Raw genomic sequence first — 24971 nt, 5'->3', positions numbered from 1 at the left:
ACACACACACACACACACACACACACACACACACACACACACACACACACACACACACACACACACACACACACACACACACACACACACACACACACACACACACACACACAAACACGCACTCTATCCAAGTGATAGAAGCTGTAAATGATGGAAATCTTGTTGGCTGAAGAAAGAAAGTTTTCAGGACACTTCAACTTCAACTGTCTTCAGCAGGAGGGCGACGCTGTAGGACGCTGTGTATACTATTTGTCCATGAGTTTGTGACACTGTATAACCTGTTGCACACTCATCTATTGGTCTGGGTTGCTATGGTTACTGCTGATTGGGAGCAGAGCAGCGTACTGTTGTCTAACAATCACACAGGTTGGTGTCACCTGCCTCCTCTCCAACATACACATCAGATCTTTTCTTTATCTACATTCATTAACATTGACATATACTCATTAGTCAGAGCTTCAGTTCACTTTGTCCTTCGCCAAGTGACAGTTTAACATCAATAAGTAGCTTTTATAAAATCTCTGTTCATCCTCAATACATTTTCTATTGTCCCCTTGCAGGACAACCGGACCAAGTGTGAGGCCTCAGTGCTTCAATCTGTGTCTGTACCTGCCTGCTGAACAGCTGACCCTTTGCAATAAAGGGAGTCGGCCATAATGAAAAACTCATCAAATACACAATCCAACAACTCCAAAACGCTCTAATGGACAAGTTGTGACCTGCACATTCACCACGCTATGAAATAATCATGTAACATTACGAGATGAGTTGTTTTAGAGACAAATGCAGCCGGAACTACTTTCCAGACACGCTGGGCGGAGGGATTTCAAAAGCGCAAGTAGTTCAGAGTATTTGCTTCATGTGTCGTAACGTTATTGTTACATGATTATCTCATAGCGTGGTGAATGTGCAGGTCACAACTTGTCCACCAGAGCGTTTGGGAGTTGTTGGATTGTGTATTTGATGAGTTTGATGAGGGACAGGGGACCTGTACCGTTCACCTCCATTGTGTTCACTGAGCAGCTCACGTCTCTGCCCCACCGATCTCAAAACAACATGCACCGATAATTAAAGGTAATGAACCTACTGCTATTATGACTATAGGGATTATAGTGAGTAAATGTTGAACTATCCCTTTAACGCTTGTGCCATTCCAGAGATAAAAGCTGAGCACAAGTGTATCAGAAATGACGACAGTGTTTGATTTGTGTACTTTCAACGCACACACACACACACACACACACACACACACACACACACACACACACACACACACTCGGTCCCAGCTGTCTCTCGTGCCTTGAAGTGTGCTGAGAGGTTATGGGATGTTGTCGGGGTGGGGGAGGTGGAACGGAACGGGCCTTTGCCACGAGAAACCAGAGCTCAGAGTTCACATACTGTCCAATCCACCGTCCCACTACTCACTTTAACACCACAGTAACTCCAGCACACATGTCTGCTTCTGAGTAAAGTCAGTTAATAGGTTCGCCTGTGACCTGCTGCTGCCTGGTTAACCACACGGCATTAAACGGATGCTGTAGATTTCAGGGCTCTTTTTTTTCTTCTTTTTTTTTTTTTATTATTATAGCTAAGGTCTGGTGGAGTTATGAACCTTCCTAAGATCCACGTCTTGCTGGTTTGGCTTCTCAGTGTATTTGGTAAGTTTTCTCTCTCGCTCTGTGTGTGAATCTTGATATTTCAGCCTTCATGCATTGTAGTTCTGCCTAGTTTTGCTCTTTAGGACCAAAACTGTTAGAAATATTAAAGCGTGTCCAAGCAAATTTCCCTCAATGCAATGTTTGACAGTTTGTACATTAAATTCAACCTTTATTACAGCCTATATCCATGACACAACACATAAGTTCAGTGATGGGGCCATTCAATAATATTATGTATTCTTCTATGTTCAATATATCATGAAATTAGCTTGGACACACTTTATCTATAATTTAAACAAAAACAGAGACTAATCTGTTGTTTCTACAAGTATAAATGAAGTTAAATCAAATCTCATTATTTAGAAAACCTTTTATGAAGATAAACCTACTCTTTATTTTTATTTCCTACAAACACAGCGTGTATCTAAAGCAAAGTTATTTTGTGTGTTGTTCTCTGTGGATTAAGCACTGACTCACACTACACTGGTGTGTGAAGTGAAGTGGCCATGCTCAGAAACAGGAGACGCATCCTGACACATGGCCTGCTGACAAAAAAAACAAAAAGGAAGCAATATACACTCCAACATCCTACTGGTTTACAGCTGAATCTGTAAATCTGTTTTCCAGCCTGTTGCTTCCAGATGAAATGAATGTGTGTCAGCGTTTGTCCTTCAGGTGAACCCCTAACAGAGACTAGACCGCAGCATTGTTGGCATTCCTCACTGCGTTTATATTTAAGGCATTTACTGTAGCTAATGTCCTCCTCAGGAGTGATTTATAGCCAGCGAGGAGGTATGGATTAGTTAGTGTCTTTGTTCAAGGACACTTGTGCAGCACACATGCCTGTTGATGCACAAACTGTCTCTTGAGAGAATTAAGCCTATGACCTTTCGAGTAGTGGACAGTCTAACAGCCAAGCCTGCCCCGGTAGACGCGTACAGACGTGTTGTAACCCATCCATATTTCCATGTCTAGTAGAAATCTTTCTCTTTAATGAGTTCCTCTATGATATAGATTAATGTTTTGCTGGTGAAGTGTGTGGCCTATTCATTCTCATTCACTGATCCCTTCACATTACACATTAATTAGATGCTCAAACCTGTGTATTTTGCAGGCGACGCTTCGAAAAGGAAAACAGTAATTAGGACATGATGTGAAATTCATCTATTCAGCAGTGAAAAAGAAAAATGAAAAGACCGTGACTTCATTTACTGAAAAACATCTATTTAATGTTGCACTCGTTCACCTGTGGTGAAGTGTCAGGGTTTTGTCTGTGTCTCAAAGAGGGAAACATGTGATGAGCAGGGACGTGTCCCAGTGTCCTTGGTGTTTTTCCACCAAATAAATCTTAAACATGGAGCTGAAATAGAATAAAGTCTTTCTGACTGTTGATCACGTCTTAAGAGGAAGCTTTGATATTTTGAAACTGCTCTAGTTGTTAGCTAACTGATTTTTATTTATTTTTGCAGATTCTCATATCCTGCATTAGTGTTTATCTCTGAGCTCTGCCTGCACCACAGAGATTACCAATGTATTCATTTTAATAAGTCTTACTTTTTATTCATCCTTTCTAATCCAGTGATCTGAGCACTGTGGCACATTTTCAGAAACACAGTGGTGACAAACTGATGTGATGGAGGGATGGAGGTGGTGCATCAGGATGAATGGATGCAGGCTGTAGGATGCTCATGCCTTTGAATATAATATTTACTAGCTGAGGCTTGTACTTCTGTATCCGAGCATCAAAACATGACTGTTTGTCTCATGTTAGATCAATCAGAGATGGTCAGGTTAAAAGTAAACCAGACTCCTCTGTGATAAGTGCAGGAGCCATATTCAGTAAGTGGTTGATATCTGTGTGAACATCTTCTGTTATTTATCTGAACATTACTCAAGCTTACCTTTGTAGCCGTTTGTACAGATATGTTGACCCACTGTGTCAACAACAAAGTTAAATGTGATTAAGACTGAAGTCTGAGTGGAAAACATCAAACCTTACTCATCCCTCTTGTTCTGGAAACACCAGCGCTCAATTTCTCACTCACATTTTCAGCAAAGTCTGATAATATTCAGCCGGTGTTTGCACTGAAAGCAGGAAAACTGGCTGCTGCATCAGACAGACCCTTGAAAAAGCTAAAAGCCAGTCTCTGTTGTGCAGCATACACTTAAGGTTTCTGTGATGTGAACTTGAAGACATGTAAGCATAGATCACTGGCTAAAACATTAATGTATCCATGTATTAATGTAATGTTATATGAAGGGCAACCTGCTCAGAAAAGAAGGACTAATGCTAAAAGGACTCGTGCAAATCTTTAGGGTCCTCAGACAGAAACAGTTTCCTTACTAATGTGAAGTAGAGGTTGAGTTTCAGGCAAAATAAACGAGAATATATCAGTGGTTCAACTTAATAACATCTATAAGGGAGGCCAAATGTGTTAGTTATACAGCTCGCTCCTTTTAAACTGCCAGTGTTAGAAAATGTCAACTATTAGCCGCCGGCACACAGATGGTGGTGTCTGCAGGAGCACGAGGTTGATTCAGTAAAGACTGTAATATCACATTAAACCGGACTCTGCACACAAATTAAACTCAACTCTCAGCATTCACACAGTGATAGAAACACTCCCCCATCGTGACGCCCACTTCAAGGCTCCAACGCCATTTTTCTTACAAATGTGAGAGGAGAGATAACATGGAGGACAGAAGCTGTGTCTCAATTCCAATACTTCCATGAGTACACTATCATGTAGTATACTATGTGTTTGTGTTGTCTCAAATCGAACACTGTCATTTTGCATTTTCCAGAATAAACGATCACAACAGTTGCCAACGTTTTCTTCTTTTCTGGGCGCTACTGTCGCCCATCAACACATCTACCGGCTTCTGTTGTTTGTCATTTCAATTAGTGGTTAGTGGTACTTTTTTTGTGTGTGGGCCACTTGTTAAATGTGAGCCACCGTGTCAGCCAGCTCCTCTTACTGGTGGAAAACTTTAGCTTACTGGTATGCTGATTTACATATTAAATAGTATATATATGCTACGTAGACAAGACAGCGATCCTTGAGAGTTGGAAGTGTCCATCGCTCCACACTCAACTTTTTGACCGTTATGAGTTCACCATACTACAGAACACTGCATTTGGTAGTACTTTGTAAAGTGGTGGAAAAAAGTTTTTGGACTCCCTTAAAATTTGACACAATTCCCTGCACATGCAGATCAGGATGCGGTCATGTCTTGCTGAAGAAACTGTTGGACACCCAGATCTTGGTTTGTCTTCCAAGCTGTTGCAGAGTGAAGGACTGCATCTGCTCTTCCTGGCTCTCTGGCGCCAGCTGGACTCTTCCTGGCTGAGAATCTGAGCATCTTCAGGCCTGTTTCCTGTGTTAGGTTCCTTGTTTTAGCCATTTTTGTCTCTGAAGAACTTTCCAATGTGTTGGCTTTATACAGACACGAAGCACGGCAACACAAATTGTGTCTTCTGATAGAAAGCACAACCTTCATTAGTGGATCACTGATACTACAATGACCCAATACTCAAATTTTCTTATGTATTTATGGAACCAATCAATTTTAAGTTGTTTGGTGTTTTGGCTGTGACTGTCACTGTACTAAAAGAAATTGCACTTGAAGATCTAAGATTGATTCTTAATACAATAGTAAGTGTGAACACACACTCAAAATAGTTAGTGTAATGGAAGTATGCAAATTGAGACACAGCAATAGAGTTCATGGAAGTAGGGAGTCACCAAACAAAACCAAACAAAGGGCAGTGATGTAGATGGTAGAAGAAGAAGAGGTCATCACAGTTGCAATTCAATGACACAAGAGAGTCAATTAGCTGCTTGTTCAGTCACATGTGATTGAAGGCAACAACTCACGGCCACAGACGAGCCAAGTGGAGAATACACTGGTACCTCCAGTGTACTGTAACAGTAGCTCTGAGTCATGACAGTATTTTACCAGCCTGTCAGATGCCTCCAACCAGAAGCTGCTCGAAGTCGACGGTATTTCATTATGGACACAAATGCAACTTGAAATAATTTCTTGCTCAGTTAAAAATTGGCAAAAAATGCCAAAAAAAAAAAAAAAAAGGCTGAGCTGCAGCAGTAGCTGTTTAGTAACACGGGGGAGCTGCAAGCTGGTTATGATTGACAGCTCCAAGTGGCTCCTCTGTCCCGCCTCTCGTCTATTTTTGTCCGTGGACTGATCAAAGCATGTTAGCAGGACAACAGACAGGAAGCCGGCAGCAAACAGACAGAGACAATGTGAGACGACCGGGGAAATAAACACAACAACACTACAGTCCTAATCTTTGAGAAAGATCCACAACCTAAAAACAAACTGCCAGTGTGTGTGTGTGTGTGTGCTCTGCTCTTGCTGGCTAAATGAAACCAGATCCCCGTCTGCCCGGTTCAGACTGAGTGTTGATCACCAGCAGATTCCAGAAATAACATGCAGCGGATGTAACGTGGGTCACAACCTGGCTGGTAGCACTGACTATGTATAATATCTGCTGCATCACATTATAAAAAAAAAAAAAACAATTGCACAAGGTATGCGATTACATGAACTGTATTTATAGGTATTTTTTCGATGTATATTTAGATACAGAGAGAGACAGAGATAGACACATAGATCATCCCTGGCCCTGACATATAAAATGTATAAACGTGAATACACTGTAAAACTGCCAAGATATAAATCACCACCTCAAAATGTTGAACTTTCCAGATAAAACACTTCTGGTCCAATGTAATGCCGCCAAAATGTTTTTATTTTATCACTGAATGTATCCATAACTCACTTTTATACCAAGGGGGAATAATAAAAAAAAACTTGACTAAAATAGGGCAGAAAATATGAGTTTGCAAAATGTAATATTGATTTGTATTAAAACAATCTTTAAGCTTCTAAACCCCACCAGTGAAGCTTCACAGTCAGCTGTCCTAGTTTACAGTCAATTTGAGGCATGGCTCCTGTAAGTATGTTGGTGGAAAATACAGTTAGCGGGAAGAGGTGTTAAATGTTAACCGTTAACTATTCTGAACTCTGACTTGATCCAGACTTATTGTCACGTGGACTTGGTCAAAGCTGGTTTTCCCAAACAGCCTCTTAGCACTCAGATTATGTTCAGCCCAAGGTCTTATGCAGAAACACACTTGATCGCGGTGCTTAGACAGCTCCTCCATTATGGCATGCCAGTCACTTAACTGCTGTTGCTGTTGATCTGTCTGCATGTGCCTGCCCCCCCCACGCTTCACTCTCATCTGATAATTCGAGCCTCTTCTCGTCTGTACATCTGTCTTTCTTTCTTCCTTCCTTCCTATTCCTGTTCCTATTCTCTCCGTCTGTCTCACAGTTTACGGTTACAGGTTGCTGCTCGTGAGCCAGGACGAGGGGAAATGTTTGGTGTGTGAATCACAGTCAAATGCAAATCTGTTGGTTTTTCCTGTTGCCTCAGCTGTCATTTTGGTTCCGGTCTAGGGCTGAAACGATTCCTCGAGTAATTCGAGTACCTCGATTACAAAAACTGGTCCGAGGATTTTTTTCTGCCTCGAGGAATCGTTAATTTAATTGTAGTTCAAGCTCAAAAAGACAGAAAATGTCGAAAGTGTGGGAGCATTTCCGACTGAACAGAAAGGAGAACACTGTGACCACGTGTATTCGTTGTAACACAGCCCTTGCATACCACAACAGCACGTCTTCCATGTTGCAGCATCTCCGCAGAAAACATTTTTGATATCTTGAAAGTAATTTAATTTAATTTATTTTTATTTGTGTTTTATTTATTCTTATTTATGTTAGCAGTCGCCTCTTTGGTAATGTTTAAAGACCAGAAAATACTTGCTTTTGAATTTAAGAAATAAAAACAGTTGATTCTACAAAAGGAAACCAATTGGTCATTCATTATTAAGTGAAATATGTTATTTTCTCTTGTGTATTCATAATTGCTCTTTAACCAAGCAAAAATACGTTTTATCCGATTACTCTATTAATCGATGTAATTTTCAGTAGAGTACTCGATTACTAAAATATTCGATAGCTGCAGCCCTATTCTGGTCAGCTTTATACAGCAACATGTCGTACTCACAATGTACCTCAGCTAGAGCAAAGGGAGCCAGAAATAAAATTTGTAATGTGGGTGGTAATTTGTGTACAAGCACAAGTACGTACATTCTCCAGCTTCTCCAAGTTGCTTAAATGATGCCTGAAGAATATTATTGAAAAAGACCTAGATAATGTTTGTAAACGCACATGAAACGTTTATTTATCCCCGTAGAGAGATTCAGGTGTCCGAAAGAGCAACAGTTAAAAAGGTTAGGTGTGTAGATAGACTTGATGCCACAACTCATTTTAAGCTTGACTAAACATTCAGTACAACACTGTCAGATACCAGACATTGGTACAGATGCTTCTTTTTGTTCTTTTAGAAATTTCTATTTTATAAATGTTCCCCCAAAATGAGCTTTCGTCATCTTTTATTATCTGTACTGTGTTGTCTGTTTCTGTATTGCGTGCCATAACATATTATTGAGACTGAAACTTTAAGGTGAAACACTGCAACCCCAACAAGTCTGACCTTAGTGTATGAAGCAAAGACTGAACCTGCGTGTTTCCACCTGTGTGTGTCCTAGGTCTACTACACTGCTCAGAAGACGAGACAAGACTGGTGAAAACGCTGTTTACCGGTTACAACAAGGTGGTTCGTCCCGTGAACCACTTCAGTGAAGCCGTAGTGGTCACAGTGGGACTGCAGCTAATCCAGCTCATCAGTGTGGTAAGTGAGAGGGCAAAAGCAAAATATAGTTGCTTGTGAAGCAACAGAACAAAAAGTCAAGTTGTTTTTCTGTTGTTCTTACATAAAGTAAGAAATCAATAACTCATTATTTCTGTAACTTAGCAGCTCATTCTTCTCCCAGCATTGTTTAGAAATACACTGACGTTGGTCATTCTTAATGCTTAAAAAGTGCAATTTACTAAAAAAAAAAAAATGGTATTACACAGCCAAAAAATGATGCAGCAATAGCCAATATATTCAACTGTTTGTAAAAGGGGACCTTACATTGTGTCAGCATCATGGAAGACACTGCAGAACTACAATATGTAATTCAAAGCTTTAACAAAGTCTCACTGACAAGAGAAAAAGTTGCAGCAACTGTCAGACTCAAACAGTGAGTCCTCAGCACAGAAGTAACACAGCAGGTCCAACAACCTATTCAACCCAGTCCACCCAGAACAGATGGCATGGCATTCATGCACTGCCCAAGTGTGAAATAACAGCAGACGCAAAAATATTTCACAACACCTCTGGCATTTCTCACAGCATTAGGGGATCCTCAATACATTCAATAAGATCAAGGGAATGTGTCGCAATACAGACAAAGTCACAAGCATTAACACTGGGGCTCCAGCCTAACTTTTTATACTAGAAGGACCATCAGAAAATTCATGGGCGCCGCGCACACCATAAATTGACTTGCACACATTGGCCTGCCACCTGTAATGACCCTTCCACGTTTCACCAAAAACATACAAAAAGAAACAGCAAATTTACTGGTTGCACATGTGCAGGTGGATGAAAAATCTACTTGCACTGTCTCAAATTTTATAGTCAAAATGCTCTCATTTATGGGCTAGTCTGGAGCCCTGTACACCATGGGCCACCCACTTTCATAGAGGCAAACCTTGACTACAACAACACACACATAAATATACTAATGTTGTTCTTCATTCATTTAATTTCATTTCATGTCAGGCATGTTTAGATAACATTTCTACAATATAAAACAATGTATATTTACGTATCTGTATGGGCTAAACTGTCTAATGTCAATTATATAACGTAATATAATACTGTAATAATTTCTCATAGGCTCCTTGTTTAATCTTGTCATGTTTCAATACTTCTATCACATTTGTGTGTGGGTGTCGGGTGACAAGAGCACAATTAATACAGCCAATATGATGTGTGGATGTTTACTTACACTGTTATGTAGACGCCAAAGCTGCTGCTGTGCTCACAGGAACCAACCAGGCCTTTCTCCATGACAACGGTCAGAATGACGTCAAGACGATGACCAGCGCAGAAACACCTCCTCGATAAAGTCCGTTTAGTCCGATTAGGTTTTACTCCATGGATCTATTGGTTTACTCCGGCTGAAAAGGTCCTTTCTCTCGGTCTCTCTCTGTAACCGGTAGAAATTAATTAAACAATAGTATAATATTTCAACAAAAATTACAACTGTTGCTGCTATCAAAACCGCTCTTGCTAACATTCACGTTGGTAATAGTAATAGTTACGTTACCTAGCTACGGTTTGAACCAACCAACCTGTCATGTTACCGGGCCCGGGTTTGGTCTCTGGATGCTAAAAAAAAAAAAAAAAACACCGGTTGCGTCTCCATCCTCCCCAAAAACTTGTCTTTTCCTCAAGTAGAAAACGTTTTCACTAAGTTTACTTGGACTTTACAGCAATGTAAAGCTCGTCCGTTGCCATTTGCGGTGATAAAACGGAGATGAAACACCGACTCAAATTAAACCTCCGCTCGACCGTTAAAATTCAAATCTCAAGATGGCGTCTTCAACTTTTCACGGTTGCATTGACGTAAATGCGTAAAAACAAATATATTATTATATTTTATTCTATTGTTATTTTTATTTCATTTTTACTTACTTCCAAAGAGAAACAAAATATATTTATTTCTTGTTATAAAGTAATTAAATTGGGAAAAAAAGACATTTTAAATCGGTTAAAAAAACTTTATTTGTTCTCAGAGCACAACATGAGGGTGAGTAGATAATGAGCGAAATATCATTCTAGGGTGAACTATCCCTTTAACATATATTTACTCTTCTGCTGCTACCCAGTCCTATATATAACTCATTATCAGCACTCACTACTTCATCCGTACATATGGTACCTTTTTTTTTTTTTGCCCTTCATGTTAAATTGCAGATATTATTCATCTATACGCTCTACTGCTGTATCATGTAAATGTATTCATATCCTACAAGTTGCTACTTGGTCTTGTATAAAAATATAAATGCAAATTCTTTCTACCTTTACCATCTACTTATTAGTGTACTGCACTGTTTTTTTTCTGTCTAAAATAGAGTATCTTTGTTGTAGGCTACCTGTTGATTTCTACTTGTTTTGTCTGTGCTCTGAGATAGTGCAGCAGATTAGTGAGACAATCGTTCATTTTGGTATAAAAGCATGACATTTGGTACAGATACTCTCTAAGGGTCACTTTTTGGGAAAAAGATGTTGGCCACGCAAAAATTCAAAATGGCGGCCATTTTTTCAAGATGTTCTGTATTTAGTCTAGTAGGAAGAGGGGGGTATCATGTATCCCCTGAAAATATACTTCTAAACAGTGTTTCTAGATTGGAAAAAATGCATAGAAAATGATGAGCTATGTTAAAAAGTTGTCAGAATGTCCCATGTATCATTTTTATGCAAATTAGTGCCGCCATTATTGAAATATATAACTGATAACTGAACAAATAAGGTGTCTAGACCCATGTTTTGAGGGTCAGAGATCATAATAAAACCATTCATAAAGTGATCACGTGTTGGTGGCATGCTAGTAAGCCAACCTAACCCTTTTACCAATTACAAAACGCCAATATTGGAGATACCAAATAAGGTGTCTAGACAGAGGTTGTTGTGTGTTTAACCAAGGTTTATTTGGATCAAACATCACAATAGAACTCTTGTTGATGTGACCACTCTTCTCTTTCCCATGCCAGATGAACAGTCAAGTAAATGGCGTCTTGTAATTGTACTATGCATCACTCATCATCGTTTTCACTGAAATCATCAGAGTTAAACTCATCCTCTCCTTCCTCTTTCTCCTCCTCTTCCTGTTCATGCTCTCCAGTGTCATGGGAATCAACCAGTGAAGTTGGTAGGATAGGACCACAGGACCATCATCATAGGGTTTTGGTTTTTCCAGAATAGGTTCATCAGCTGGCTTGTACAAGGCACGGTAGTTCACATGTCGGGCATGTGGCTTCAGAGCAGAGTGGCATGGAGGAAGGCCAGACAGGTCAACCTTATCATCTTCGCTATTAACTCAGCCAGATCTGAATTCAACAACTTCTGAGCCATCTCGATCTCTCTGTGTGTGCTGGCTGGCAGCTGAGGGTCTAAGGACAGAGGATGTTGCTACGATGCCATGTAAAGCCCTTTGAGACAAACTGTTTGTAAAAACGGGCTATACAAATAAAATTGCCTTGCCTTGCCTTGCCTTAGACTTGCAACTCATTTCTTGTCCTCCCCCACCATGTTGCGTAGCAACTTGGCACGGACAACATCCACTGAAGACTCACAACTCTGTCCAGACATCAGGCAGGTGAATTGCTCCAACTGCCTCAGCATCTCAGGCTTGACACTCTAGCAGTCACTGAGTTGACTGAATACATGAAACCTGGGATTCTTCTTCAAGGGCCCCACCTTCCTTCTCCCTTTGATGGCACTGGTGCAGTCTTCTCCACTGAACACATAGAACCCAAGAAGAGTGGCGCGGTTGTCTTCTCCCAGGGATTCTGCAATACTACTACTGCCTGGCTTCCGGTGCACCTGTCCCCACTGATGTTGAGATGGACGTGTTACAGTACGAGCAGAAGCTGTGGGCAAGGCTGCTAAAGCTGACTTCATCAGACCCCTACAGTGTGAGGATCCAGGAAGCTTCTTTAACCCAACACCAACAACTTCTCAACATCTCTGAGCTTGCAGAATCCCTGGGAGAAGACCACCGCACCACTCTTCTTGGGTTCTATGTGTTCAGTGGAGAAGACTGTACCAGTGCCATCAAAGGGAGAAGGAAGGTGGGGCCCTTGAAGAAGAATCCCAGGTTTCACGTATTCAGTCAACTCTGCGAGTGTAAAGCCTGAGATGCTGAGGCAGTTGGAGCAATTCACCTGTCTGATGTTTGGACAGAGTCGTGAGTCTTCAGTGGATGTTGTCCGTGCCAAGTTGCTACGTAACATGGTGAGGGAGGACAAGAAACTCACTTGCAAGTCTAAGGTTGACCTGGCTCGCCTTCCTCCATGCCACTCTGCTCTGAAGCCACATGCCCGATGTGTGAACTACCGTGCCTTGTACAAGCCAGCTGATGAACCTATTCTGGAAAAACCAAAACCCTATGATGATGGTCCTGTGGTCCTATCCTACCAACTTCACTGGTTGATCCCCATGACACTGGAGAGCATGAACAGGAAGAGGAGGAGAAAGAGGAAGGAGAGGATGAGTTTAACTCTGATGATTTCAGTGAAAACGATGATGAGTGATGCATAGTACAATTACAAGACGCCATTTACTTGACTGTTCATCTGGCATGGCAAAGAGAAGAGTGGTCACATCAACAAGAGTTCTATTATGATGTTTGATCCAAATAAACCTTGGTTAAACACACAACAACCTCTGTCTAGACACCTTATTTGGTATCTCCAATATTGGCGTCTTGTAATTGGTAAAAGCGTTAGGTTGGCTTACTAGCATGCCACCAACATGTGATCACTTTATGAATAGTTTTATTATGATCTGAGATCTGAGATATAGTGAAATTAGGTTTTTTCGATAATGGCGGCACTAATTTGCATAAAAATGATACATAGGACATTCTGACAACTTTTTAACATAGCTCATCGTTTTCTACACATTTTTTCCAATCTAGAAACACTGTTTAGAAGTATATTTTCAGGGGATACATGATACCCCCCTCTTCCTACTAGACTAAATACAGAACATCTTGAAAAAATGGCCGCCATTTTGAATTTTTGCGTGGCCAACATCTTTTTCCCAAAAAGTGACCCTTAGAGAGTATCTGTACCAAATTTCATGCTTTTATACCAAAATGAACGATTCTCTTGAAATATGCAATTAATCTGCTGCACTATAAGGGCTGGAAGAATTATCAGAGTCCACCGTCCCTTCTCTTAGTTACAGGGGGTCTCGGCGTAGCAGTGCATTTCAATGCAACGGTTGCAAAGGGACACCAGAGCTCTTCATAAAAAAACACACACAAAAAAACATCCAAATACCTCCATGATGCTCGTATGTAATGTCCGTCTTGTGCTGAAGCCCCAAATTGCGTAATTGTCCCGAAAAAAATTAAATAAGTCTATATTTTAAGCTTGTTTGTAGCGGAAGCTTCTCGAAGCTCCTCTTCCTGGTCCGTCCAAATATCGCGTGATTCGCAGTAACCGCACTGACGCCGGCGCAAATCACGCCGAGACCCCCTGTAACTCAGAGAAGGGACGGTGGACTCTGATAATTCTTCCAGCCCTTAGTCAACATGAGGGTGAGTAGATAATGAGCGAAATATCATTCTAGGGTGAACTATCCCTTTAATGTTTTCTGTCTTCTTCTTCTTCTTCTCCTCCTCCTCTCAGGATGAAGTCAACCAGATTGTGACCAGTAATGTCCGCCTCAAACAGGTAAATTAAACGTGACTATTGAACAGAAGCCTTACCATAATGAAAACATATCCTGTATCTATATCTGTAAATATCAGAGATGCTTATGTCATTCAATGTGTTATTTTCATATGGAGGCCTATATAAATGTGAATAATTCAATCATTTCTCCATCCTCCTGTTGGGTTTCCTTGTGTAAATGATGTATGTTTTATGGATTGACCATTAAATACTGGTGGGAATTTTTATTTGCTTTGCAATGTGCTGGTTTTTTTTGTGCAAATTATCTTTAGACAGCAATAAGGATAGCTTAGGTTGGGATTTAACAATTTAAGACATATACTTTTCTCTCCTCCACTCAGCAATGGTTAGACGTGAACTTGAAGTGGAATCCAGACGACTACGGAGGCATCAAAAAGATCAGAATCCCTTCAACCGACATCTGGAAACCCGACCTGGTGCTATACAACAAGTAAACACACATTACCTGTATTTTTAAAATAGAACAAACCCACATCCAGCACTACTTTAACACCTGTCCTCTCCTCTGCAGTGCCGATGGCGACTTTGCCATCATCCACGAGACTAAAGTCCTGCTGGAGCACACGGGGATGATCATCTGGAACCCTCCGGCCATCTTTAAGAGCTACTGTGAGATCATCGTCCTCCATTTCCCCTTCGACCTGCAGAACTGTAGCATGAAGCTGGGAACATGGACGTATGATGGACTGCTGGTCGTCATCAACCCAGTGAGTGCAGCTTATCTGCTTTTGGCCTCTATTATCTGCATTTTTTCAGAAGTTTAAATTAATTACATAGGCTACATTAGTGGTTCTCAACCGTTTTGGGGCCCCACACCACTACCGAGGTGTGAGGTGGGGCAAAAAAACAGTCCCAATCCAATTTGACAGAAATAGAAATAGCCTTTTTCAGTTGCATCATTGCATATTTATTAACGGTTCTGAAGGCAAATATGCACTTTCAAAAGTCGCACTGAACATTGCACTGTTGTTAGTGAGTTTTACATCATTTTCTTGTGCGATATTTCACAGCATCAATCAATCAATCAAACTTTATTTGTAGAGCACTTTTTATACAGGAAGCAGCTCAAAGTGCTTCACATACAGTACATTAAAAAAATAATAATAAGTCATGATTGAGGGACAAAGGAGAGTGAATCAAAACCATCAAAATGTGGCTAAAATATGACCAATTTCCCATTAAAACATATGGGATTGGGAAAAATGACAATTAGCTTAGTTTCTTCAGTTTAAAGGGACAACAAGGAGTTTCTATTTGGTTATAAAAAAAAGTATCACGTTAATGTGGATGAATCTCCGCTACCCACACTTGTTAATGGGCCCATTTTCGATAAATATATCGTTTTGTCTCTATCGTTATTTTGTTATTATTAGTGGTGGTTAAAATGCTGGTCGAGCCGACCAGCGTTTCTTTACTTTCGGTTTCGTGGCAAGTCATGAGAATAACTCCGCCGAATCGCCGTTTATGGTCGGAACTACGACGGTATGTGATCGTCTTCCAACCTCTGACTTTAATTCTTGATGAATGAAAACACAAGTCTGTCTTGCGCCGGTCAAAGAATTTCACGGTGCGCGGAGGCTCATAAATGTAGTGTGAAAACGCTTCACTTTTCCAAAACTCCTCGTTGTCCCTTTAAAGGATAATTTCCGTTTTTTACAACCTGGACCTTATTTCTAGCATAATATACGATCATTTACTCACCCAGACAACTTTGGTGTCATTTGGAGTCGTTTTGACGAAATTAGCCCCAGTGGAGCGGCACGTATATCCGTATAATGCGAGAACAGGGGGCACGCAATGCAGCCTCTAAATAACACATTACACATTACATTACATAGTAAAATGATAAATGTCACCCAATAAGACAGAATAACATATTCATACTTGTTAATAATTGTGTGTGTCTGAAGGACAGCGACCGGCCCGACCTCAGCAACTTCATGGAGTCTGGAGAGTGGGTGTTGAAGGACAGCAGGAGCTGGAAACACTGGGTTTTCTACAACTGCTGCCCCGACACGCCGTACCTGGACATCACCTACCACTTCCTGATGCTGCGGCTGCCGCTCTACTTCATCGTCAACGTCATCATTCCCTGCATGCTCTTCTCCTTCCTCACCGGACTGGTCTTCTACCTGCCCACTGACTCCGGTACGTTTAGTTCTGTAGATCCAGACACTCGATCAGGTTCAGCCTCAGGTGCCTCATCTGTTTGTGTTCAGTGTTTCTTTCTTTCTGCTGCTGAATTATGAATGTGGAAACATTGCTGCCGAGACTCTATTGTTTTCGCCAGTATTCTTCTTGTTCTTCTTCTTCCTAGGAACATGAAAAATCACCAAACTTTGCACAAAGCTCCAGTCCCGTACCAGATTTGTTCAGATGTCAATTTTCCTTATGAGAAACAATAAGTGTCTAAATTTAAAACTTTGAAAACTCCTAACAAACCAACCATACGTGCTCCAGTTTTGCAACTTTCACCAAAATGTCGCCCCAATACTTTAGAAAACCTTTGTACGATTAAATCCAGTGCAAATTATGAAATCCATCACTCAAAAACTGTTAATAAACCTTTATTCTCCTACATTTTTTCTTCAATTGTCACCAAATTTGCTGCAAGCGACTGCATCTTCAGATCGTCCTCCACAAAAATACCACCCGGCTTCTTGATATTTGAAAATTTGAGCCTACAGTGCATACAAATGTTTGACTATAAACCTATACCAGCCAATTCTTGATAAATACATTTTCAATCTTCCTGAAAAAAACGGACAATATTTTGGAGTCGTGGTTGATGAAGTTTGGCAAATATCAGAATTTTATCTCAAAAAACAGGTTTTCGCTCATGAAGCAAAACACTTATCATTAAAGGGAAATTAACAACGTTTCCATGCTGTCACTTTAAGCCAATCAGCTCCATTAATTAGAAGCTGGTTCTTTGTGTCTGAGGTTGTGAGTTCAAGCCTTGGCTACGACAGAAAGGACGTTGTAATGCTGACGTTCTTGTTGTTTTCTTCTTATTCTGTGTCTTGTTGCTCAGAGTTGCCTACACTGCAAAAACTCAACATCTTTCCAAGAATATTTGTCTTATTTCTAGTCAAAATGTAATTTCTAGTCAAAACAAATCTCATTACAGGCAAGGCAAGGCAAGGCATCTTTATTTACATAGCGTATTTCATACCAAGGCAACTCAATGTGCTTTACATAAAGACAAAACATTAAAAAAAGAAACATACGACAGAATAAAAACAAACAAAACACTAAAAACAGAGTTAAAAGCAAGAGCAAATAAAAGTAAAATGAAATAAAATAGATAAAGTTTTAAGTTCTCAGCTATAATACTTAAAATAAGACTCATCATGTTAAAAAGTAGCTTGTTTTTGACACATTTTACTTCTTTCAAGCATATTTTCACTTGGAATAAGTAGAAAAATCTGATAGTGGGGCAAGTTTTTCTTTCTTATTACAAATACAAAAATCTTGTTTTCACTGGCAGATTTTTCTACTTATTTCAAGTGAAAATTAGTTTGAAACAAATGAAAATGATCTAAAAACAAGTTCATTTTTAGGTGATGATTCTTATTTTAAAGAGCATATTGCAGGTTAGACCCCCCTTTAAACCAATGCTTCGAAAAATAATGTAGGAACAAGTTTTTATCAAAATTATATTTATAAATACACTATTTAGGCTTTCGGAGCCGTTTTTGTGAGAAAAACGTACTTCCGCATCGAAAACCGCTTGACCGGAAGTGACGTAGGGGGAGGGAGACCGGTCGATTTGAACAATAGAAAAACAGGATTCTGGTGCTGGTTCTGACCCCGAGGAAACTTTAAATGTGTATAATTACAAATATGACGGACCACAACCGTATAACTACGAGTCAATTGTGCACATTAGAGAGCAGAGAGAGACCTGGGGGAGAATTAATGGCCAGAGGAGAGAGAAATTGAGCTGTGGTGTCAGGACAGTCAGTGGAGAGTTGGTCAGAGACCGGTGGCTTAGCAATACGCATTAGCTACGGATATAAATACTGCGCTCACATCACAACATTGTACAGAAGATTAGTACTATCATGTATCATAAATGATAGTTTAAAAAACTAGTATTTATTATCTGATACAGGTCGGAGTACTACTTACCAATGACAGAAACTAAAGAGCTTGTTTACGTCATGTCTCATACTCGTTAATATCCGTGCACACTACGGGAGCACTTTACCGTCACCGTCCGTGAGAGAGAGAGAAGGGCGAGACAAACACTGTCCTAAATACACCTATTACTTACATGCACTGCAGACAGGAGTATGGACCTATCCAGACCAGCAGACAGGAGTATGTTTGAGGCAGACATAGTTTATTACTCTGAGTTCTATTTTATGACTTTCTACTGAATGTTTATTACTGATATCGTGATAGTGTTGTAAAGGTGCAGTATATTGAAAGAAAGTTATTCCTAATATTTTGTTCACTCTGTAATCATAGGCCAGGTGCAAAATATTATTGACTAGTGTCCCTAATATTTTTCACCTGGCCTATGATTACAGAGTGAACAAAATATTAGGAATAAGTTTCAGTTGCACATGTACACACACACGTACACACACACACACACACACACTCTTATATATTTAGGTCACAGACTTAAGACTTTTATTGACATTTAGTACACAAGTGTAACACAACAACATTTTGCAACAGCATAAATATCTTTAAAATACTATTAGTGCAAAAAATAAAAAATAAAAATAAAGGAATACCATTACACTGCATACAGCAGACAGATTGTCCACTGGGCCGAGCCCATATAGGGTTTTCTTTCTTTAACACAAGGGTACCAACAGTCAGATCTGCATTTGACGGTTAAACCTGCATGCAGCAGCAGCCTAAGACTGCTAACAAACATGTCCTTCATAAATGATGTTCTTGAATTAAAGTTAACACAATTAAGCACATGTACAACACATGTTAAGTGTTAACTTACCAAACACTGCAACTATTATGCAGATGTGCCAAATGTTATTAATAATCAAAAAGAAAAATATACCATCTGACCCATTAAAAAATATATAGAGTGTTATGAATATGAAAAGCCTCTTGTGAAGATGCCAACAGCTTCCTCCTTGTTGATCTTCTGGATGGATGTGGAAAGGGGAGCAGCAGCAGAGGAGGACAGGACAGTGTTGCACTCTCGTAGAGTCTGTGATGACCTAGAGTATTCCACTCTCAGAGAACCCATGAGGAGCCAAAAACGCTGACAGACCTGAGAGACACATGTGAAAGGCAGAAAATTACAGTACATTAATAACACAAGACATACAAACTAAAATACAAGTTATGATACTTTTCCATCAGAAATCACAATAAGACTCTTACCTGCTTTATTTTTGCACAAGTTCCCTCCTGCGTCTCAATGTTTCCTTCAGTTTCCCCACAACAGGCCGGCCAGTTAGTAAACAGAGATCAGCTGGGTTTGGCACACTGTCAGCAGCCCTGAAAAAAGAAAATTACCTATTAATTTGAACCATGACACATATTGGGCTGTGCCTGGAAAGCTAGGATAATAGGTAAATGGTTGGTTTACTATACCCTGTCCAACCTGCAATCCCATACAACAGCTCTGTCACAGAATGTATTAAAACTGGAGGTCAGATAAACAAAATGTATTATTATTATTAGATAGTGTTGGAGTAGTACCGCCTGTATGCAACAGTATACATACGTAGCATATATAATTAATTCTCTATATGTGTGATGTTATACTACCTGTTTCACAATGAGAAGGTCTGAGGCTGCACTGTGAGCTGCAGTGGGGCACTGAGGAGCCAGGGAAAGCCTGTTGCTGCACCTCCCAAATCCTTCAAAATATAGCACATTAAAATGCATTAGGGATTTTTTAACTATGCAAACAGGGTCACTGGGCTGTAACTAAACTTGACACTTATTATATTGGCAAACCGAGTGCCTTTTCATAAGATAGATTGAGGCAAGGCAAGGCAAGGCAATTTTATATTGAGCAAAAAACGTTGCTAACGCTAGCTAGCATCAGTTAGCATTGCTCGCTTATTAGCAAGCTAACGTTAGCTGCGCTGCTCTACAACAACCTACATGTCACGTTGCTTCTCATGAATTAAATCACTACGTTCAGTAAACGGGTAGTTAGCAAATAAAGCAAGACTTACGAGTGGCTGTTGACGTTTATGTCCAGCTGAGTCTCTGCTGATCCGTGTGTCTCCTGCCGGGGGCGGCAGCACCTGCTGCTGCTGCTGCTGCTGCTGACAGACAGCGGTCCGTCCGGATGAGGCTGTCGGCACCGAAGGCACCGCATGGGGGGGGGGCAGATCGCTGGAGTGATAATCCTCTGGTAAAGTGAGCAACAGACTCGTGTTTTCCGTAGCTGACGCAGAGGTGAAGCCCCGTCTCTTCAGCTGTAACTTACAACACGCAGGCAGGCACGAAGATAGCACCGGTTTTTCTGTTAGGAAACCGGTGGACTCGGTGTCGTGACAGGCTGGAGCTTGCGAAACCACCACAAACTCAATAATTTACCATGTCCATGATAAATCAACGCAATCCAAACCTGCTGTAAACAACACACTGACTCACGATAACACGACCACTCTGACAGACAGCCATTTGCTCCCACACTAATCTATGGCAGCGGCTAGCATACGACTCCCTCACGTGATGTAATATGACGCGATGTTGAAAAAAAGACAGTTTTTAGTCACTGTGCTCAAAACCTTCACTTTTTCGGTTAAATTTGTGCCTTTGTGTCTTGAAAAACATTTTAAATCCTCACTCAACTTTTCACGTGGTATTTTTCACACAAGATTACATATTTATTTTGTAAACAAGTAGAACCTGCAATATGCTCTTTAAGTGAAAAGAGATTAGTTTTGACTAGAAATGAGACATTTTGACAAGAAATAAGACAAATATTCTTGGAAAGATTTTGAGTTTTTGCAGTGTACATTTGTCTCAAATGTCCTGGCCAGTGAAGTTCACCAGTCTGTAGTCTGTACTGTAAAGGTTTGTGTGTGTGTGTGTGTGTGTGTGTGTGTGTGTGTGTGTGTGTGTGTGTGTGTGTGTGTGTGTGTGTGTGTGTGTGTGTGTCCAGGTGAGAAGATGACCCTGTCCATCTCCGTCCTGCTGTCCCTCACCGTCTTCCTGCTGGTCATCGTGGAGCTGATCCCGTCCACGTCCAGCGCCGTCCCCCTCATCGGGAAGTACATGCTCTTCACCATGGTCTTCGTCATCGCCTCCATCATCATCACCGTCATCGTCATCAACACACACCACCGCTCGCCCAGCACACACACCATGCCCGCCTGGATCCGCAAGGTCCGTCCATAGGCTACCAGTCCTGATCGTCCTTTTAACACAGCACTCGTTACTTTCCCTCAAAAGTAACTGAGTTATTGGTAACAATTGCGTTAACTTAAAATAAATAAATAAATAAGGTAACCCATTAATTTACCGGCTGTTTATTACGTGATAATGTCAAGAAACAGCCAAGAAATAACGGTCAGTTTCATAGTAATGTCATGTTTTTGCTTTTCATGCTTTGAATTTTTTGGGAAAGGCCAGAATTTTTCTCCACCAAGTCCTTGACCGTACTTTATTTAATCCCCGAGGGGATGTAAAATGTCACAGAGCAGCAGCAAGACAATACAGACAACAACACAGATCACAAACACTGAGTAAAAATACATGAAGACATAAAAACACATAAAATAAATAAATATATGAATAAGAGATGCGTGTAGAAGGTTAAAAAGTTAGGAAGTTAAAGAAGTGCTGGGTCCAGGACGCTTATGGTGACTGAATTAATTAATCAGATTGAGGAGTTGTACAGCTGTATTGCAGTGGGTATAAATTAATTTATACCCAATTTATTTATTTATTTCATCAATCGTTATTTCTTGGCTATGTTTCTCTACATTACTATGAAATAGACCGCTATTCCGAGGCTATTTCTAGACATTATGATGCAATTAATTGTTATTTCTTGACATTATGACATAACGGCCTCTAAATAAAATTGTTACAAAAACAAAAGCTCAAATATGTCAAATTACTTGGACTTACCCCTTAACTCCCTTGCACTCCCTCACTCGGTATTCCTCCGCCTTCCTGTGCCGAGGAACGCTGAGTGAGTTGGTTAGTTCCAGATAAATGTCTTTTTTCTGACCAGTTGATGGACTGAAAAAAATACGTAGCCTATATAACGTACACTTCAATGAGTGTATTATTATTTAGTGATGGGACTTTACTGTCAGTAATGGCAACCTCATTATAACGGGAGAAAACAGTAACTTTTTTTTAATCAATCTTTACTGAAAAAAGTAGCGCAGTCAGTTAGGCTGTTTATTTCTAATGCCGTCATTCCCATCTCTGTATAATATGACTGACACCTTCATCCGTGCGTCCACCTGTGGCAGGTCTTCATCGAGACCCTTCCCAACATGATGTTCTTCTCCACCATGAAGCGTCCCAGTCAGGAGATCCGACAGAAGAGACTGTTTCCCACAGACATGGACATCTCCGACATCTCAGGCGAGACCACACACACACACACACACACACACACACACACACACACATACATGAGTGCAGCAACTCTGTCACACACAGTACAGGGCTGGTTACCGCTACTCATTTACTGGATCAATTCGATTCCTATTCATAAAGGTCCTGATTCGAGTGGATATTGGTTCATTTAGAGATATTTCAGTTTTAATATTTGCTTTATTATTTTGAAAGAGATTTTCACAGAACTAATGCTGCAAACTGAACAAAGACGGAGCTCTCTAACCTGGTGGATCATTAAAAATATCAACGATTGCGTTACAGACAGTGACACTAATGCACATTTATTTAATCTGATAAGTGACTGATGAATTGGAAAATCATTTTTTTTAAACCCAGCCTTAATCTGGACTTGAGTAACACATTTTGTTCCTTCATGTTTTTTAAATGACAAAAAAAAACTTTAACTCAAAGTCAAAGTTTTCTGCATTTGTCTCAGATAGAGGGGGAATGTACATACACAAAGGACATACTGTAAGGCCAGAAAAACATGTAATAAATACAAGGTCACAATAAAAAACAAGTAGTCAAATAAATAGAAAGTGTTTAAAGTGCAATCTGCATACTAAGCCACAAAAACACCTACATACATAGATCAGCTCAATCCGGTGTGGTGTATAATAGATGAAGAAACAAAGACACACTGAGTCAGAATGAGAAAATCTTTATTGTCATTGCATGAGTTCAATGAAATTGAGGTAGAGAGACTCTAAAATGCAGTGCTGTTTAGAAAAGATGTTAAAAAGACAACACAAACAACAGTAAAAGACACAGGAGTTAAAGCAGAAGTAAGCAATATTTTTGTGTTAATATAAGTCTTAAATTGTTCTATCTTCCGACAGCAATCACTTACATAGAGTGTTTGGACCGAAACACGGGTCTGTCAGTCACTCTGCTCTGCTCTGAGCTGAGGAGAAAACTTTTCTCGTATCCTACAAGTTTTATCCAAAGGGGCGGTCCTCTCTGTGTGTGCAGCCAAGGGATGCGCGTGAATGTGGTGACGTAGGGACGAGGACCAATAGATCCATGACGAGGGCGGGGGCTGCTAACTCCATCGGCTGACAAGACGTTATGGTGCGTTCAGGGCAACCCGTAACTCGTGTTTTTCCGACCTGTGAACTCGTACCAGTTCGATCTGGTACGAGTTGACGGGTCAGAAGTTACGAGTGGCCGTTATAGTGACTTTCACAGGTAAAACAGGTCGGAGAAACACGAGTGGGTTGCCTGGAACGCTACAAAGTCGTAAGTTGTGACTTGAAGCTGTAATTTACGGTTTCAAACGCCTGCCTGGAACGCAGCATTAGCCAAAACGACCGGATCGCTTACTTCTGCTTTAAATAAGAGTTATTCTTAAAGGCATATTCACACCAAAAAAAATAAATGAATGTAAAAAAAATCCCATATTGCACTATGAGTAGGTTTTGGTGGTATTGAGTGTGATTGGTTGTTGCTGTGGGGTAGAAACAGTTTTTGCATCTGTTTGTTGACGCTCTTCCTCCTCCTCCTCCTCCTCCTCCTCTTCCTCGTCCTGCAGGTAACCCCACCCCCACCAGCGTCACCTACCAGTCTCCCATCGCCAAAAACCCCGACGTCCGCAGCGCCATCGAAGGAGTCAAGTACATCGCTGAGACCATGAAGTCAGACGAGGAGTCGAACAACGTAAAAGACGCAACGACACCTTTAGAAACAGACGGACGAATCCAAATCCACACATCTGATTCACTTCCTCTCTCTCTCTCTCTCTCCCTCTCTCTCTCGCTCTCTCTCTCTCTCTCTCTCTCTCTCTGTCTCTTTCTCTCTCTCAGGCGGCTGAGGAGTGGAAGTTCGTCGCCATGGTTTTGGACCACATCCTGCTCTGCGTCTTCATGGCCGTGTGCATCATCGGCACGCTCTGCGTCTTCGCCGGGAGGCTCATCGAGCTCAACATCATGTACGACTGAGCCCAGAGGGAGGAAGAGGAGGAGGAGGAGGAGGAGGAGGAGGAGGAGGAGGAGGAAGAGGAGCCACGTGTTCACAATCACAAACATGGACGTCGTCGTGACAACACAGCGTCCGACACACAGTTTGTGTTTTTACTGAAACCGAGGAGACGATGAGTCCTGTCGTCTCGATGGGTCGTACTTGAATCTGTTCATGTCACTAACAATGCATCTGTTGTTTTTGATGTTGATGTTGTTTTTTACTGTGTTTTATTGTCGCGTCATTCTGGCCGCCTCCATATGAGTGGGATTTAAAGGGATAGTTCAACATTTTTGGCAAATTGGC

At 40.8% G+C, this 24971-nt stretch overlaps 1 protein-coding gene across 1 annotated transcript; it reads left to right on the top strand.

Moving 5' to 3' along the window:
• Positions 1-1421: 1421 nt before the first annotated feature.
• chrna1 (cholinergic receptor, nicotinic, alpha 1 (muscle)) lies at positions 1422-24971 on the top strand. Its single transcript, XM_083987656.1, has 10 exons — positions 1422-1658; positions 8294-8436; positions 14058-14102; positions 14444-14553; positions 14635-14830; positions 16034-16271; positions 21235-21458; positions 22559-22673; positions 24241-24365; positions 24512-24971. The coding sequence occupies exons 1-10, from the start codon at positions 1607-1609 to the stop codon at positions 24644-24646; spliced, it is 1383 nt and encodes a 460-aa protein (XP_083843782.1). The 5' UTR covers positions 1422-1606; the 3' UTR covers positions 24647-24971.

The sequence above is a fragment of the Trachurus trachurus genome, assembly GCF_905171665.1.
Source record: "Trachurus trachurus genome assembly, chromosome: 15".
Classification (NCBI taxonomy): Eukaryota; Metazoa; Chordata; class Actinopteri; order Carangiformes; family Carangidae; genus Trachurus; species Trachurus trachurus.
The sequence above is the reverse complement of the archived record's forward strand: the minus strand, read 5'-3'. Positions and strand labels throughout refer to the sequence as shown.